Here is a 19,287-nt window from a genome sequence, read left to right as displayed (position 1 = left end):
TTATCCCTTCAGGATATCCCACACTATGACATAGTATTTTGAAAGGACGACCCAACAATGCAGTTTCTTTTATTAACGGCAAAATGTGTAACACCACCATGACAAGGACAGATCCAGTTCTTTTTCATTTTTTTCGAAAAACTGTAAACAAGTTTGCATAGACAAGACTAGCATCGCAGAGGTCCGCTCATCAATATTCAACAATATGTAATCTTGATTAGCATGATGTTTGTTCTAGAAAGCTTTGAACAATCTTGGGGGGGGGGGGGAGGGAGTTTGACAAGTCCAAAGCTGGACTGAGGTGTGAGGATTAGCCGTTAGGCAAATGTTTGTTACCACAGGCTGTTGAGGAGTAATAGAACTGAACCAAATAGAGCAACACACCTTGTTTGACTAAAAGTGGGCAGAAGGGGCCACCTCCACACATACTGCCATCTATTGTACTGATAGGCATCATCATCTACAAAACACAAAAATATGAGTCCACACTGGATGAGGCACACTATATGCACAAGTGTGTGTGCATGTGTGTGTTTGTGTGTAGGGGTTTTGTGTGTGAATAATTGACACGTTTATGGACATCAGAATTGACGAATTAGGCAGGACTCTCCTTGCAAGTCAGAACTGACTGCGGCACTTCATTCAATTTCGTGGTCAGCTGTCAATTCAAGCTGATATCCATCTCACGATCCCACTACGAACCCTTCAAGAAAATGGTGCCTCGATCCTACATCATCCATGGAAAGAATGCAACTTTATATTGCACTGGTCCATACAGCGTACATATGCAACAATCCTGTGAAATCATTTGCTGGTTGTATCCACGCACTTTTGAATGACATGATCTCATGTAGTACTGAGAATCACTTCAAACCATACATTAGCTGTATTGGTTAACCCATTGACGACTAGTCCCTGAATGATACTCGGGCAGGTGTCTGTGGCAAATGTGTGTTTAAGCAAAATCAGCTCGTCCTCAATAGGCGTGTCTTCATCAGCCCGAAGTTTCAAAATAGCGCGCTATCTTGCGGTTACCAAACTAATCCGATGTCAAGATAGCGCGCTATCTGTGTAGTGAAGACGCAAATAGCGCGCTATTTGATCGGGAAAATTTCCCCCGAAATCTTGGTCTAGTTCGTGAACTAGAGCGCTAATTCGTGAAATAGCGCGATATTTCGGGTGCGTCTCCATCAGCCCGAAATTTTCTCGATCCCTCCACGCTTCTGGTTAGCCAGCTGGCTATTGAAAGCGCATGTACAAGCTAGTGATTGTGTATAGTGCATACACTCACGGCGTATTCAAGGATCACATGTGTATACTAGGCCTACTGTTGTTGACATCTTTCAAACCAGGGAGGTGATTCCGTGCATGCTAGCTGTTTTTTTTTTTTTGTAAACTTCTTCTTTTGGTCCACTCTACCTTAGCTAAAGATTCTTGCAGATTGTGTGTATTTTGGATTTGTTTAAACATTGCAATTCGTTCATTTCATATAAGATGTGTCACTGGACAGAAGAGTAGCGTTATTAATATCCCTTTGGAGAGAATTTGCTGTACTGCTCACCTCCATGGTTGTAGTATCGTACACACGGTGTTGTAGGAGATTTTGAGCGGGAAATCCACTTTCGAACAGCGAGCTAGGCAGAGTAATGGTGCAAAGTGCGCATGCGTCAATTTTCGGACTAATTTCCCGAAGTAGGCTGTTCGAGCTGATGAAGACGCACATTCGCTCTATCGGGCTATTTTCTAAGACCGCAAAATGTCCCGCTAGTTTGAACTTCGGGCTGATGAAGACACGCCTAATGGGTTAACTACCAAAAGATGAGCCCCCCTCCCCCCCCCCCCCACCCCCCCCCCCTTCTAACACTGTTCTTAAAGTCACAAAATCCTGTGAGGGCTTACACTGTTCTTAAAGTCACAAAACCCTGAATTGTGCAACAGTGAGTCAAGAAAGATGAGTGGTATATATTCACAAAAATCAATATTCATGCAACCTAATGTGGAATGAATGTCAGCAATGAACAAGGTTTTACAGTGAGCATGTGGCAATCACCATACAGTTAAAATGCACATTCATCATTTCATTAAAGCTGTACTGATGAGCAGCATACAAACAGTGCATTATTGACAAACTTCTATCCCTAACAGCATGTAAAGTATAAGGTTTACAGAGGTTACTCTTTTTTTTTCAGATAATGTTTCAGGTTTTAGGTTCAGGTTTATTTAACACTTCCATAAAGATCAACATATAACAGAAATATGCAGCATTACAATCAATAAGACTACACAAGAGCATTATTATTACACCAACATCCATGAGACATACAACAAAACAAAATGATTGGACTTTATGCATTTCATCTTCATCATGCAAATAAAATTGTATGCCATTTAATTATGAAAAAATAATGCACAGCCAACGACCCAAACAGATTGGAGCTTCATCCCTTGTATAAGTAGATGCTATCAAGAACAATTTATGTGGTGTTAACCACTATACACAAGCGCACCAATAAAAATCCATTTGGAGAGATTCCCCAATATTGGGGCAGCCGGTCGTCCCTGCATTCCCCATGAATGCACTCATTCACCTTTCGGGAGCATCTCTGGGATATGAAAAGCCATCTCATACATTTTGTACCCACAATGCAAAGAAGGGCCTCCTATACCACAAACCAACAATGCATATTATCTACCACCACTGTCATTCTACAAAGTGTAGTCTGTAGTTGTATACAGTACAATACATTTTGCATGGATATCCATATGTCTTCTGCATATTAATATTTTTCCTTTCTTCTTTCTTGTGGTATTCCAACCAATTCAAATTGTAATCCGATTCAGAAAAAGCCCCCCCCCCCATTTTGTTCCATTTTACTTTTTTCCCCATTTCTTTTCTTATTTCATTTTCCTGCCTCTACACCTCACACAGCAATGTGATGTTGTAACTGACAGTAATTAATTCTAATTGTTTACTTGTATTATTAGAGCTGCTATCTAGCCTGCATTATGTCGCTTCCAAGGTGAAGCCAATTCAAACGAAGTTAATCACTGTGGAGTTGTATTCTTGGCATATCATACTCCCGCCTCTTTACGTCTCATTTGATAAATGCTGCTAAAATGTGGACTGCCACGCCTCTGTCGTCATTTATTACCTTTCGTCCGGCAAACAGTTTCCCCATCCAAAGTCGGATCCATTTGACAATTAAGATTGTAATTGCCTTCATCACAACTTGGCCACGAATACAAACGTGCTGCTCTTTGCTTTCCAACTTTACTAGATAAACAAACAATAAAACATCCATAAATATATCTCTCCTTTATGGTTTACAGATGTCATTTCTCCGTGTGGATCAGGCGACTCTTGTTTGATCAGGATCCATAGTACATGTCGCTAATGTCACTCAGACCTCATCAATCACTCCACATAATCACTTAACCATGTGACAAGCTGCACAATAGTCTTGATTTCATTTTTTGGACATGATACAATAGGCCTGTTCACACACAAGGGAAAAAGTGAGATGTAAGAATCAATTTTCTTATCGCGATTAAAATTTCGAAATTTTTTCCTGTGTGGACAGAAAAATTTCACTAATTTTCACGATCCTAGTCGCGATCCAACTCGCACTATTAGTGTGATTTTTCAGAATAATCGCAATCATTTTGCCAAGCGTCGTGTGTGTGAGCGCGATCGAGATTCGGAAATCGGTATTTTTAATCCCATCGTTCGTAGCGCGTGAACGTCAACATTATTGGGACCGCGGGGTCAGTCTTCGGTCATGCAAGTTTCGTGCATGCGCAATTTGGCCACTGATCGTTCTTTCCTTGCTGCGAAGTGCGATTTTTCCTTGTGTATGAACGGTCAAAAATAAAAATTGAAATTTGGATTGCGATTGTAATTTCGATTTTCGTTGTGTGTGCAAGGGCCTATTGATCACCAAGCCACAGAAGTCTGCATTGTCCGACACATTACAGTGAAAGTTGTGTGAAGGAAAAAAAAAAAAAAAACAGAACAAAACATGGCTTATGGCAGTAAACATCATGTAGAAGTATAAACATCACAGATGAGCCCTTTGTCACGTGGGGGGGGAAGCTTCGACAAACACTCATAAACCCAACTCTGATGAAAACAAAATGGTCTTATTTTGACATACAATGTACATAAATCTTGGCACCATTGTCTACCTCTTAGATAATGAACTTATACACAGGAAATGTAAAGAAGCAGTCAATTCCCCTCTGCATACAGGTAAGGCCTAATGTAGATTTTTTCCCCATCTGTAACAGCTCACCTCTGCTTAACTTGTTAACATAATTACTATAAATGATCTGGAATTTGATCCCATTCATCCATCAATCATGAAACAAAGCAATGGTAATCTTATCTATGAAAATATACGTAAATATTCTACATGTCAGTGTCACCCACCAAACTGTCTGAGTGCTAAACCAAGTTTGTTTTGCTGCAAGATGATATACCACAATGACAGATTGATGGGCAATTTGCAAATCTAAAAATAAGTATCACTTGCAGACAAGATTGTTTTCATAAATATAGGTGAATATCTGCAGTGCTAATATGCCTATGGGTCATACTGTTCTTTGAATAGTGTGCATGAAGCATGTTATGAATTGGGTAATGTTTTCGTATATAGAACGTGAATCAATGGAATATCAAGCACAAAACTTGTACATTTGAGGTGTCTCATGCAAGCATTGTCACCAGAGTCATGAGTTGTATTTGCTGTAATTTGCTCAAATTTGCTCTCTTTCATCAGTTCATGCAAAAAAAAAAACAAGCTTCTACCCTCAGATTCATCTTCCCTCATCTAAGAAGAGAGGTTACTTTTAAAATTACACACACTACGTGTTTGAAAGAGCTGCTGCACATACCTCTATCTCTTTACATTGTGGGTCATTTATGCTTATACAATGTATTATAATATCAGATAACTATCTTTGTTCATTTATATATTAGTTTTTATAAGGTTTTATGTTTATTACATCTATTTGTATCTATTTTTTAATCAGTATTAACTAATTAATATCTTTCCATGATACATCATCCATCTGTACAGTGTATGTCTGTTTAATAATTGATAGATTTCATAATTTAGTTTGTCATTTAATGTTACTGTAGTCTTTGTAAGTAAAATGTACTGTCTGTCATGGATTCACATCATATTTGCACATGATACTCATTCTTAAACTTGCAAATTGCCCATCAATCAGCGATTGTCATTCTTCTTTAATAAAGACTGCATATATTCAGTAATAATCTGTGAATAAAATCAAATGCCATATTATATTAGTTTGAGAGCATGTTAAGATGGAAGGATGATTCTAGTCCTAATGCTCAACAGCAATCATTCTTTTGCACTTGCTTTGCTATATTCCATTTCTACAATATCGTCGAAGTTCATCTCTCCTTTTATGAATCATTGGTAGGTCGCAGAAACCACAACCAAACTTTTCTACAGTGATCAAAAGAGAAGGCATAATACACTACATATGTACATTGTTTGATTCTAACATTTCCCTTTTCAATGGGCAGAGTGCCTACGTGCACAACAGCACACTTCCTCCACTAGCTAACTATTATTCCAAATGAGAACAGTATAATGACAGCTGAGGCTACAAAATAAATAGCATGTTCAAATTCCGCTACACAGTGGACGGGTGACGTTCACGAGCCATTGTCCACTGGACATTTTAGACACAATTACATCCAAGGTTGACGTATCAAAATAGGTCATGTATCAAAATAGGTCTACCCGCAGTGACAATGCCCATCAAATGGCACTCTAAACACCTACTGCGTCACAAAAGACCAATAATGTATCTACGCCATAATAGCGAGTCTAATTTTGTGTGAATCAGGACTTCCCAACAATTTCACGAGAAGTTACATGTAATCTCAATACTGTGGAGTACAGTACCGAGTGGAGAAATGTAGTCACATCATGTCAGGATCGGAGTTCGTAATTTTGCATGTTTTTAAATTCACGAATGGCCCCCAACTTGCAAAATTCGCAATAATCAAAATCCCACTAAAATATTTGGTGTATACAGTAATTACTACTCCTCATGCTGATTTCTGCAAATACTGCGGTTTTAACTGCTTCATCATTATGAGAGAATTTGTCCAAAAATGTGACTTTTTGAACTCGCAAAATAAAATGAAGAAAACATTTCAATGTATTCCTACAAACTTGACAAACACTATAGAAAGCAGTCACTATCATGTGACAAAATGGTTTCTTTGTGGGATCATCAAAACTCCATTTTAACTAACGTTTACTCTGTCAGATTTCTTTACACTTATTTAACTTCAATAAATCTCTCAATGATAAATCCCTTTCATTCCACAAATATCATTTAAAGGGGATGGCTAGTAACTGATCAGTGGGAATCAGTGGGAATGCTGGGGGATGAATGTTCCAATCCTTGTGGGTTTCATTTAAGAGTACATTATATATATCTATTGTTGTGTGAAAATTATTTGCTTCAGAATGGTCTCATATTCAAGTAATGTGCAGTTTAATGGATGCAATCGTCCTGTCACTGTACAGGCATGCTAACCTGGAAACATTAAACTGCGCATTACTTGAATATGAGATCATTCTGAAGCAAATAATTTTCACACAACAATAGATATATAATGTACTCTTAAATGAAACCCACAAGGATTAGAACAATCATCCCCCAGCATTCCCACTGATTCCCACTGATCAGTTACTAGCCATCCCCTTTAACACAACTTTCTGTCCTGTACAGGCTATTCTCCTTTCAAGGCACTGAATTACCTCTTCATCCTGCCCCACCCCCATTCCTTTTACATTTTTATTTTTTAATTTTATTTTGGCAGTGCGTCTGAAGGAGAAGCACACAAAAAATCTACTAAGAAATATAGAGAGTTCTTTCCTGTCAGTACGTAACTCGAACAAGAGTTCATGACAATCTCAAGTCATCTCGGTGAAGTAAACATATGATTGATAGGTGATAGCACTGTCATTTCAACCTACGACATCCATCGCTCAAGACATTATCTACGCAAACATGACCTCTCAGTCCTGAAAGACAATACAAATGGGCCGCGCTATCGCATTATCTCCTATGAAAAATGGGTCGCACTATCGCCCATCAGCTCAAATCTGGTATCTTTAATAAACACAATGATCCCACAGAGGTAGTAGTTACAAGAGTCACATAATGGTGAGAGCCGGGGTTTATCTGATTAGCACAGCAAAAACCCTCTCATCGATATGAATGTGAGAACACAAATTTGATTTGGGAGATATGTTTAGTCCTCCTGGCTCACCCCACATCAAGTCACTGTTGACTCCACCTATTGATATTGCAGTCAAGACCTCTATATTGTTTTGCTTCATTTTTTCCATTGCTCCCTCCCCTATCTTTCTCTTGCGAGATCATTTGAGCAGAAGATCTCCTTGTTTTTAGTTCAATACGATTGGTGAGATACAGTCATCTAGCTCTTGGCTTTACAGTTGAACTAGCCTTTTGTCAAGGCCCTCTCGCTGTAATGGGCGAGCGAAGCGAGCCCAGCTGAGTGCGCCAGCGCGAGGGCCTTTTGAGATCTGCTTCATATATTATTATTCATGACACGCGAACCCTTCTGAATACTCATTTTAATGGCTTCCGGTCAACCAATGGAATGGCGCGCTCCCCGCATCCTCAGCCTTGGTGTTGTCATGCCTGCTCGCATGCATCACTGACCACCCAGGAGGTCTGCCACGGAACTCTACACACTCTGTGTGTAGAGTTCTGTGAGGTCTGCGGCAGCGGCGTGCATTCGCTCTATTCAAATCGGGTTCGAGCAGACAGACACGCTGATTGGTCGGTCGACTTATGCTCCCAAAATTGGGGAGCAAAAGTCGGTAATTCAAAGGGCTAACAAAAGGATGCAAAGCAGATCTCAAAAGGCCCTCGCGCAACCCCACTCAGCTGGGCTCTCTTCACCATACAGCGAGAGGGCCTTGACAAAAGGCTACAGTTGAACAGACCTCCTAGCAGTCGCACTTGCGCGCCCACACACACACAAAGACAGACACACATACATGGACACACAGACATACATGCACATGTCTCCAAGTTTATCACCACAGGCTGAAAGGTTGCTCTGAATGTTGTGACAGCCAGCCTTGGTTAGTAATTCACTAATAGCTGACGGAGAACTTTAAATGTTATTACGGAGGAGTGAAAACAGTCTTAATCTCCTCCAGTATCGATCGCCTCTCTCTCTATCTCATGCCCGAGCTCGATGCCCAGCAGAACTCTGGTCTGGTCGGTAAAAGATGCAAGGCTGAAGAGAGGCTATTGATCACGCTGCACAAATTCTTGAGGGCAACGTCTTCAATGCGAAATAACTCCTGCTTGAGATGGCACAAGGGGGGGGGGGGGGATGTGGGGTTGGAGTGTGGGTGAAGAAACTCTACTGCTTTTTTTCATGCGCAAAACACCTGCAAGACTCTCTGCCCTTTTGACGTTTTCCAGAATGCTGTATCACAGATTTAGCTCCATACACTATTATAAGGCCCGGTAGCATGGGGGTACTAAATAAAGCGAAGGTTGGCCAAACCTGGAGCGGTTACACACGGTCAAAAATTTGTCATTTGAATGATGATTCCAGTGAAAAATAATTCTAATGACGAATTTTTAGCATGTGTGGAAGCAAATTAGAATCACGATTGCTAATCACAATCACGAATTCAAATTCTAGTCCAAAGGTGAATTCCAGTGAAGTTTCACTCATATTACGGTGCGAAACTTGCGTGCGTAATGCTTGACCTCCAAAACATCTTTTGAGGGGCGGAGCTTACGTGACCTTTCAAGCACTTCCGTAGATAATATGCGCTACAGAACCTCGTTGTCTTGATTGACAAGTCACCAAGGATTACGTAACGCCTTCGCTCGAGAATTCGAATTCTAATCACAGTTTTCGAGCGAGCGTGTGTAAGGATCCGATAATTGTAATAGACGAATTGCAATCATCATTACAATGATGATTCAAGTTACGAATTTTCTCTCGTGTGTAACCGATCTTGGATATATTCAAAAATCCCTGTGACAAATTGAGCGGAACTTTACATGCAGCTGAAAAGTCTCCACTGGAGTCAAACGTTACCAATGAGCATAAACTGATGCTTCGGTACACATATTCGCTGACAGGCAATTCTGTTCTAACAGGCACGTGCTAGTCACGGTTTACAAATGTACCCCGGTGGGGAGCAAATAATGATTGATTCAATTGTTCCAACCTTTGATAACAAACAATGCAGTCTCCAAAATAATCCATCCATATTGTTTCCCTCCAATCTATTTGAAAAGTTTTGTGTGTTTGTTTGTTTGTTTGTTTGCTAGTACTTTTCAAACACAAACTGCTTTACTCAACTGTAGTAAAATGTAGATCTCTATTTCGTTACTCACATAGTCATTTCGGATTTTGGATTTCGGGATTATACAGCACTGAAAGTCCTATCTCTCTGTCCAATTCCTCCGTTCAGGTCGAATATTCATCACTCTGGAATACAGACATACATATCTGTCCATTTTCTGAGCTACAAAGACACTACTGCAGTGGGGAGAAGGGGGTCCACGTATTGGACGGAAAAGAATGAGCTTGATATTGAATCTACCCTGATAGATCTTTCGTGATTATTAGTGGTATGTTGACATTAAACTTCTGGCTGTTTTCTTTTACCCCAATGATTTAATAGTCATCAGGTTAATGTTATTAGAAATGTCTCTATACAAGGATGCATGATCCAATGCCAGCATGTTGTTGCTGTTTCCAAAAATAGGTGGATGAAAACTGGACAGGGCTGAGAGGGGCATATCTAGAAATGGGTCTGATGTTCAAGCTCAACAGCAAGGAAAGCACACTGAAGAGGCAGCATGGGCAGAATTCAAGGTATTTTGTCATGAAGGTAAGATAATAATAACAATAAGAAGAAATGTAGCACTTGTTTCGCGCCGTAAATCTAGTGACCCACCCTGAGGCGCAGAGGGACATACAGATAGAGTGAATTACAAACAGTTCAAAGCAGAAAGGACCAGGTATACTCACAAGTATGGCAATGTAGTGTCTGTAGTCGTAGGGGAGGGGCCCGTTGCCCCGCAGCATGAAGTCTTGCGTCCGGCAGAACGCGGCAAGGTAGCGGGGATGCAACCCCATGACTGCCGTCAGGTGGTCGAGTCGCTGGCTCTGTACAAAGACGTCGGTAAAGATCTCTCGCACCTGCAGACACAAACACAAAAACATGAACTGTCTGTTATTACAGCTCCGACAAACATACGGTGAAACCAGACACATTTGCGATATGAAACTTTGCGAATTGGAGCCGACAGCATTTTCCGCAGCATGAAACTTTCGCGAACCAGCACTGGCATTTAATGCATAGTATGGACAAAAATTTGTGCATGTATTTCACTTTCCCGAACCTTGGCTCCTTGCAAAATTTGCAAAACTTTCATGGACGTGAAAATGTCTGGTTTTACAGTAGTCACATCTCCGATCTCTGCCCTCTCGAATGATGAAGGGGAGAAAACTCTTGTAGATAATGCAGGTACAATATTGCAGGAGGGGCAGCGTTCATTCTGTCTGCTTCTACTCAATGTATACAAATTGTCTCTGGCTTATACTCGATGGCCCGAAATCATGAAGGTGGTACAATTGAAACCATGGTTTAAACCACCGACAAAAACCTTAGTTTTCTATGGGGCGCCAAGTGTCGCATGGCCTATTTCGTTACGAAATCAGTCATTTTGTTGATTTCGTCGACGAAATGTTAACACTATGTCAATGAAATGATCATTTCATTAGCGAAATGACTGATTTCGTAACGAAATAGGCCATGAGACACTTGGCACCTCATACAAAACTATGGTCTTTGTCCATGGTTTGTCCTGCGTGAATTTGGGCCTAAAGGGCATTCCATGAGAGCCATGATATTCTGGCATGGAAATGTACATCTTTAACAGAAAAGAATTGACCATTACTGCTATTCTACTGCTTTTTGATTACTAAACACATTTGCTTATTCCCCTCCCCCCCCCCCCCAACAAAAAAGAAAAAAAATCAATATCAAAATGCAAATATGATTTCAGATAGATTGAATGGTATTTACTTAATGAAATTAGAAACAGATCAAGTAGGGACCACATACCAGCCTCTTGAGATAACTTTATCTTTTTTCCTATTGTCTCACGGAATTGTTAATAAACACTTGTAAGATAATTATGTAGATATACCTAGTTATGAAAACATACAAATTATCAATGTCCATAGTCCAGAAGCAGCAGTTACACAATTTTCCTCATATATAATTTTTTAAAAACCACCTGTTGTGCAACATACAGAAGACGCAGGGACAAGACTTGTTGTGAATCTTCCAAAAACTCACAAATTCAATATAAGATTATAATGACAATTAATATCCATGGAGACAGGCCAATAAAAAAAGACAAGTTGCAGCAATATTTTCTGGAAACAGGAATTTGAAAGAGTATGAAGTTCATGCAATTGAAGGGATATTGAAATGTGTAGCATCCAAAGTGTGACATTTCAGAATCTTGTATGATCACCATCATATAGGTGAGGCTTTTAACATAAATGTAACAATTCAGAAGACACCTAAAGGATGCAAATAAATTGCAAGGAAGCTTTAAGAACATGCTCACTTGATCTTATATTCAGATTCATTGCCCAACATCATGTCAAAAACCCAATCCATTCAGAAATTTACAAAGAGAAATAATAGCACACGCACGAGAAGTTGATTTGATTTTGCCATGAAAAGCAAAGCAACCAGCACCTTATACTGGCATTGCACGGTGTCATTAAACATATATGATTATTTTGTATCACTGCACACTGCTCATTTCAAATTGATGAAATTCTTTTGTCGAGTTGGTTTTTATTGCAACTGATTGACAAGTTGCCCTTCATCGACCTAATTACGTCAATGTATGGCGACTTGTCAATCACTACTCATTTCTTGTTGCTATTCTTTAGTAGCCACTCCTACCAAGTTTTGCACACGGAATGACTCGTTGCAAATATCCCAGTTCACAGCATTATAATCTTCCATCATCACTGATGAACATCAGTCTGTAACAGACAGAGTCTCAGAGAAAAAAAAACAAAATAAAAGAAGGAAGGTGGTGGACAGTCAGAGCAAAAGGGTGTGTATCTTCCACCAAGACCAGATGTCTCCAGCGTGTATTACACAGGTTATAAAAGTGTTACATTCATCAGTACAAGATCACATGAGTGTGGCCCATAAAATGAATATTGCTTCTAATTGTTCAGCATTTTTTCTCCTTCTTTCGGAGGGGTTTGTGAGAATGTCCATGGTCAGTGCCACACAGCTATCACAGGCAAGCAGCTCTTTCTGATATTGTGCCAGGGCCTGAACTCGACCGAGAAGTACTGTAAAGTTGAATTGAGGCAGCTTTAATTCTGCAGGGCTGAGAGAGATTTGGCAGCAATCATCGCTTGATCTACATTATAGCACGGACAATCGAATCCTCCGCTGACAGTCCAACTGCTGGACAATCCTGCTGAAAAGTTTCAGAAAACACACCGATCATTCCAACCTTGACTTGACCACAACGCTTATCGTCAATCAGTCACTATAAAACCATAAGTTTGGGCTTCTCAGATGAGTTCAAACTTTCAGCAAACTATAGTCGAGGTGTTTCCAAGGAACGGTGATTGCAGACCATGTAGTCAGTGTCCACAGGAGGCAACAGAGAATCGGCCGCAAACTCCGGCAAGCCGACAACAGGGTTGAAGTAATGTTGCAGGCAACATCTGTTCAGCTCCAGATTTGATCTCTAATCCACACTTGCGGCATTACGAGGCATCAATGCCGTATGGTATGCACAGATTAATGTTACAATGGCATATCACCGATGAACTGCTTCTCTCTCGTTGCATGCTCGCCATCAATGGTGAAATGGGTTTCAACAAGGAAACTTGTTCATTTATGAAGACACAGGCAACCTTGCTTGTCAGGGGGAAAAAGTAAAAAGCAGCCAATGAAACCGCAATACTTCATAAAACCACCGTGCGTAAAGACACTTCTATCTATGTAAACCATGGGGGCAAACAAACTTTCCAATTTAACGAAAAGACAGAGGCAGGGAGAAGAAGTGAACACGCGCAATAAAATGTTCACAGCGATGAGGGAGAAAAACAAAAACAAAACAAAACAAGCACATCGCCGCGAGTCAGGATGCGAGATCCACCGCTTCTTTATCACAATGACAATTTCCTTTGCGGGTCGAAACAGAGCAAAATAGTGACTGCCTGACTCTCCCGTGTCACTGTGGTTTGGGCCAAATTGGTGATGACACATCTGAGGCTGACCTGGATACAGCTCCACTTTGTACATGCTCTCTGCCTAATATACTCTTTTGTCAATAAAAACAGTAAAATATGTAACAGAAATAGATCCTTTCAACACGTCATAAGGAAAGCACTTAAAGGTAGAAAAAGCACTGGTCTAGTGAGCTTATTTGGTAACAAAATAGACCATGATGTTACAGGGTAACAAAAAAGAAAAAAAAAACTAGAAATGTCGCTTTGGCGACTGGTATGCCTCCGCCATAATGCATGATTTTCCCAATAGGTCTAGATAGTACATGTGGACAATGTGTGATTACATTTTCACAAAATTGGCAAAATATTGAAATGACAAGTTTGTCACAAATGTGTTGAATGTTCACCTTCCTTGACCTAGGTTTAATTGGATGAATAGGAGAGCATGTATCTAGAGATTGAAGGACTTTAACTTGACTTTGACCCATTCATACATTTAGGCATTGAGTAATTTTCAAGGTACAGGTGTGGAGAAAAAGTGCAATTTCTGAATTGAATAGTAAATTGTTACCATTTTCATCTGGCCCTTGACCCTAAAATTCATAAGATAAATCACTTTCAGGTAGAACATGCATAATATGTACTAAGTTTCAAGATAACTTGAGCCACTTCGAGATATGGAGGAAAAAGTTAGTTCAGCACTTTCACTTGATCTTTGACCTTTTGACCTTTGAGGCAAAAAAAGAAGAAAAAAAAACTTTCCAGAGAATTTCTATTAGGTTACACATGCATACACCAAGTGTAAAAAAATAATAACCCTGCTGGCATTGCATAAATATGAGGGAAATAGTAAAATTTTGAAGTGTTGCACTTGACCTTTGACCCCTGACCTTTGACCCCATGAACCCTACATTCTCTAGATAATCACTTCCAGTCAGTACATGTATATACTATGTTCCATGAAGATACCTTGAACAATTTTCCAAGGCACGGAGAAAAAAAAGAAGTTTTGATACTTTTACTTGACCTTTTGACCTTTGACCTTTGACCTCATGACCCAAACTTTCACCAGAGAATCTTAATTGGGTAATACATGTATACACTAAGTTTCAAGAAAATATCTTCAGGCATTCAATAGATATGGCGAAAATAGTGAAATTTCATGTATTTGACCCTGACCTTTTGACCTTTGACCTTTGACCTCATGACCCAAACTTTCACCAGAGAATCTTAATTGGGTAATACATGTATACCCTAAGTTTCAAGAAAATATCTTCAGGCATTCAATAGATATGGTGGAAATAGTGAAATTTTATGTATTTGACCTTGACCTTTTGACCTTTGACCTTGAGCATGTGCACCCGAAAGTTGATAGGCACAACTTCACCCCCTAATACACATACATGCCAAGTTTCATTAGGATACCTCAACAGGTTTTGATAGTTACCTTGTCCACAAAATTCATTACGGACGGACGGAAGGACGGACGGACGGAAGGACGGACGGACGGACGGACGGACGGACAACCCGAAAACATAATGCCTCCGGCACCACTTCGTGGCGGAGGCATAAAAAAGAACCAGAGATTTTGAAGTTCCATGATGAGTCCTCGATCACTTTCGTCAAAATTATGCTCTGGTTGCTGGGGAAAATACAATCACTTTGCAAGCTTCATCCATTGTAGGAGTCTAGTGAAATAGAATTTTTTTTTTTTTTTTTTTTTTTATTTATATGTTTTATTTCGAAATCACATAAAATCACAATATTTACAAATAATCATCAATCAGCAAACACGAGAAAAAGAATTATCAGGTGCAACTAACGTCTGTATTGGGAGCAAAATCCTACTGTCCCTTTAAGATGGAGATCGATGGCGGGTTCACAAGAGCAACTTTAGCTATTCTTGGTCATTTGAATTAGCACTTGTTTGCACTTTTGCTGACCATTTTGATAGGGTATTTACGAACAACAGCTCATGGGGGGGGGGTGGGGAAGGGAGGGAGAGGGGAACAGGGAGTATGCAGAATAGAGGGGATCCACGACAGATAGGGTATAATTTTAGCACCAAAAAAAAAAAAAATGATGGCTGATAAGTGACAGACAGACAAAGAACAGCATTGTAGTCTCAGGTAATATAAAACAACTGCCAGATGATGTAACTGATAAATCTTCACCGGATGAGACAAGACATTTTGAGCATTCAAAACAGAAAAATGGAGAGAAATTTGATGAAAAGATAAAGATCTGCAGTGTTAGGAAACAGAAAACAACATCATGTGATGGTGGCCCAGTGCGACTAAAAATTGATGTTGGGCCACCAAATTTCCAGAAAGGTTCTCTTTTGGTGGCGTTATGATTCCTTTTATTTTGGGCAGATACATTCTTCTTTTTATTTTCCCTGGGCCACCAAATTTCACAATTTCATCCTTGTGGGCATTGAATGGGCCACCACAAAAGTATTAAATTTAATAGTGATCTACATTGGCACATGTGATAAATCTGGATGAGGTGAATAATTGATGTAATTACAGCAGTTCATCTTAAGTGTTCACTTAAAAAGTACCAGTATTGCTTTCTTTGTCTATTTCTTTTTCTTCTAGTCACTAAACCTAGCTTTCAGACAGTCATTGGCTATGTTTAAAACATGGCTGAATGTATTACTTATTGTGGTGTAAATGTCATGCACTGTATTTGAAATCATATGTAACACAGGAGGTATACATACCTGTTCATCTTTTCCATTTTCAACTCCTTGTATCTGCAAAAAAAAAAAAGAAGCATAAAATAAAAGAGAAAAGGTATTGTTAATTTATGATATACGACATACATGCAAAGATCAATGACAAACATCATCAAATTTGCAAAGACAACACATCATACTTCAAAAATGAGCATATGATATTGCCTTTGTTTCTTTCTATTGTTTTGAAGTAAAGTTGATGCATATGATCTTTACGCAGAAAAAGTGTGACCCAATAAAAAAAAAAGGGTTACAAAAAAACCGACATTATCCCTCCTTCCCAATGCGCTCATCACTTCAAGACAATTTTATCAAAGTTTGTTTTGATACACTGATACAGGCAGATACTGTGTACGCCATATATTTCGCGAGTCTAAATTTTCGCAAATCAAGACTTCCCAACGATTTCGCGAGCGATTAAATTTGCGATCTTGGAGTCGTGTACTGAACGGAGAAATGTGTACGTGAACATCACATTCATATCAGGATCAGAGTCAATATTTTCGCGTTTTTTAAATTTCGCGAAATAGCAGCTGATTCGCGAAATTCGCGAAAATAAAAAACCTCGCGAAATATTCGCCGTACACAGTATTCTGCGAGCCTAATTTTTTGCATATCGGTACTTGCCAACCATTTCGCGACTGGTTAAATTTGTGATTGAAAAGTACAGTCCTGAAAAGAGAAATGTATGCACGCACGTCACATTTATGTTGGAATCAGAGTTAATATTTTCGCGTGGTTTTACATTTGCGAATAGCACCCAACTCGCAAAGTTCGTGAAAATAAAAACCTCGCGAAATATTCGGAGTATCATATCACAATTTGTTGTGACCTATCAAGGGTGGAGCTGTCTCCCTTACTATTTCCATCATGGTCAATCTAACACATCCTCCAGTTTCTTCTGTTTTATTGTGGAACAATTCTGCGCAAGTAACCATGGAAATGCAACTTTCTCCTCTCATGACAGAAATTGCTCATTTTCAAAAGTCAAACCACTCCAATTCAATTGCAACGATGTACGACAAATTTCTACAAACACACACACCAAACAGTGAAGTGGTAATGCTATTCAGAAATTCACAAGATATGCAATATCTCAACATTTTATACTCGACCCGCATGAATAAAAAGGGGGATACTGTTAAATTAAAAAAAAAGAAAAGAAAATAGGGCGGGGGAAGAAATGGAGAGAGAAGAGAGGCATGGAAAGTTGCATGTATATCTCTGGCTTCGGGGAAAGGAGGAAGGTGAGATGTAATTTGAAATGATCATCGGCCACACCATGACATTTAACACAAGTTTCCTCAGCTGGGCTGGCAGCGAGGCCCTCGGACCCTACCTACCGCTGCTCCACCACTCCTCTGCGGTAAAGCCGTCAAGCGGCATCGGGCGACAGACAAACAAGTTTGACATTCGAGCTGGATACATCCTGCGCATTACAGGTTGCCCTTGCCCATGAGCATCTAGTCTCATTCCCGAGCCCTCTCATATATTTTTTTTTTCTTTATTGGTAAACAGCCAACCACAAATCTGCATATTTAACTAAACTTTCGGCTGGACCTGACAAATTTTAACTGAACTCTTTTGAGGATATTGATCTCTATCACCTTGAAGATTTCTTTTGGGTTTGATAAAGAGATTTTACTAAAATTTCATATATTTGTTCTATGAATGATTGAGTTAAAAATAAACTTCTTATTTCATCCCCCTACGATCTATACATGATGTTGTTGTTGTTTTATAGAAAGAAAGAAGAGAGAGAAAAATGGGCCCTATACAAATAATTTGCCCCAGACAGCACTTAAAATAAAACAGACATTATAGATCTTAGATACATGATGTGTCTGGGTCCCATGGCATACTTTTGTATTGATATGCCATGGGGTTGCAATGATCCAATTCTTTCTGCTGGTTTTTGCTAAAGTTATGGAGTCTTCGTCATTACATAAGACAATATTTTACAGAAACAGTACTCCTAAATAAAACCAGTTATAGTGCAAGTCATTAACCCCTAAAAGTACCTAGATGCATTAATTAACAGTTTGGATATTTATATAATGCAGAGTGAGAAAAAAGAAGAAGTTGTCAGTTGTATCAGTGAGACATTATAAACACGAGCTAAGAATAATAAGGTCCATTGTCATAATAACCTGCCTTTTTCTTCATAAAGTACCCATTTTTGTGTGTATGATGTGTGTGTGTGTGTGTGTGTGACTGGAATACAATGGGAAATTCTACAAGACTTTGACAGCAAAATGGAGCTGGCAAAATACTGAAAAAAAAAACCCACATTAATTTAAAATAAGGCAAACATCACTGCAGGAGCACAAATCAAAGGAATTGACTTTCCAAGCATTGATTTGTATGCCTTTGTAGTTAGTTCACTGAGTATTAAAGCACATGACTGCTTCATCAGTGTGATTTCATACCTTCCATGAATTGCTGTTAAATCACTTGAAAATTTCCATCAGTTGAGAAGGGAAATTATGTGGCAGCATTTCCAGGAAAAGTATTTGTCGGGCTATTTGTTTGTTCCGTTGTACAGACTGGTGCAAACATTAAAATACACTTAGATGATGTATCACAGAAACAAACACAGCACAGGAGGGGAACCATTCTTGCAATGTTTGGCAGAGTACCAGTAAATTAAGCAAAATATTCACTGCAATAAAAAGTGATAAATTGAACCGGCCAAGTCCGCCATAAGAGAGCAATCTTTCCTTGGTGCTTCCTGCTATGTAGAAACACAGAAACGTCATAACCCCACCTGTGTCATTACAATCACACAGAAATGTTCACGATTTGGGCAGGGATTTCAGCATTACCTGTTCCTGTATAATGTTTCTTTGAAAAAAATTGAGGCATATTCTGCGTAATTGCATTTATTTTCTGAGTATAAACAATGAACACTATTATAATCTTTCCCTTTTTACCAACAAGCACAAACTATAGCAGAGTAGAGCTCACAAATGCATAGCCTCTGCAGTCTCCATTTCAACGATACCCTAGAGCGCCCTATTCATGAGTTGTCACACTTCACATACCATAATGCATTACTGCCGTTGCGACACATGAAACGTACTGCATTGGGGTATTCCGGCTAGAGAGCCCATCTCCGTGCCATTGTTGGAAGTGAGCTGGGATAAACGGATCTGGATATGAATATGATACCAATTTGTACCCGAAGCTGCAGCAGTATTGG

At 39.5% G+C, this 19,287-nt stretch overlaps 1 protein-coding gene across 1 annotated transcript in view; it reads right to left on the bottom strand.

Annotated features, from left to right (window-relative positions):
* The window catches only part of LOC140242531 (sestrin-1-like), a 76,431-nt gene that overhangs the window by 20,124 nt on the left and 37,020 nt on the right, over positions 1-19,287 (bottom strand). Inside the window, exons 3-4 of the mRNA XM_072322270.1 lie at positions 16,071-16,103; positions 10,088-10,258 (exon numbers count right to left, since the gene is read on the bottom strand). Of these exons, the coding sequence (XP_072178371.1) occupies positions 10,088-10,258; positions 16,071-16,103 (204 nt within the window). The remainder of the gene's footprint in view (positions 1-10,087; positions 10,259-16,070; positions 16,104-19,287) is intronic.

The sequence above is a fragment of the Diadema setosum genome, chromosome 19 (assembly GCF_964275005.1).
Source record: "Diadema setosum chromosome 19, eeDiaSeto1, whole genome shotgun sequence".
NCBI classification, from domain to species: Eukaryota; Metazoa; Echinodermata; class Echinoidea; order Diadematoida; family Diadematidae; genus Diadema; species Diadema setosum.
This window is presented reverse-complemented; position numbering and strand designations above follow the sequence as displayed.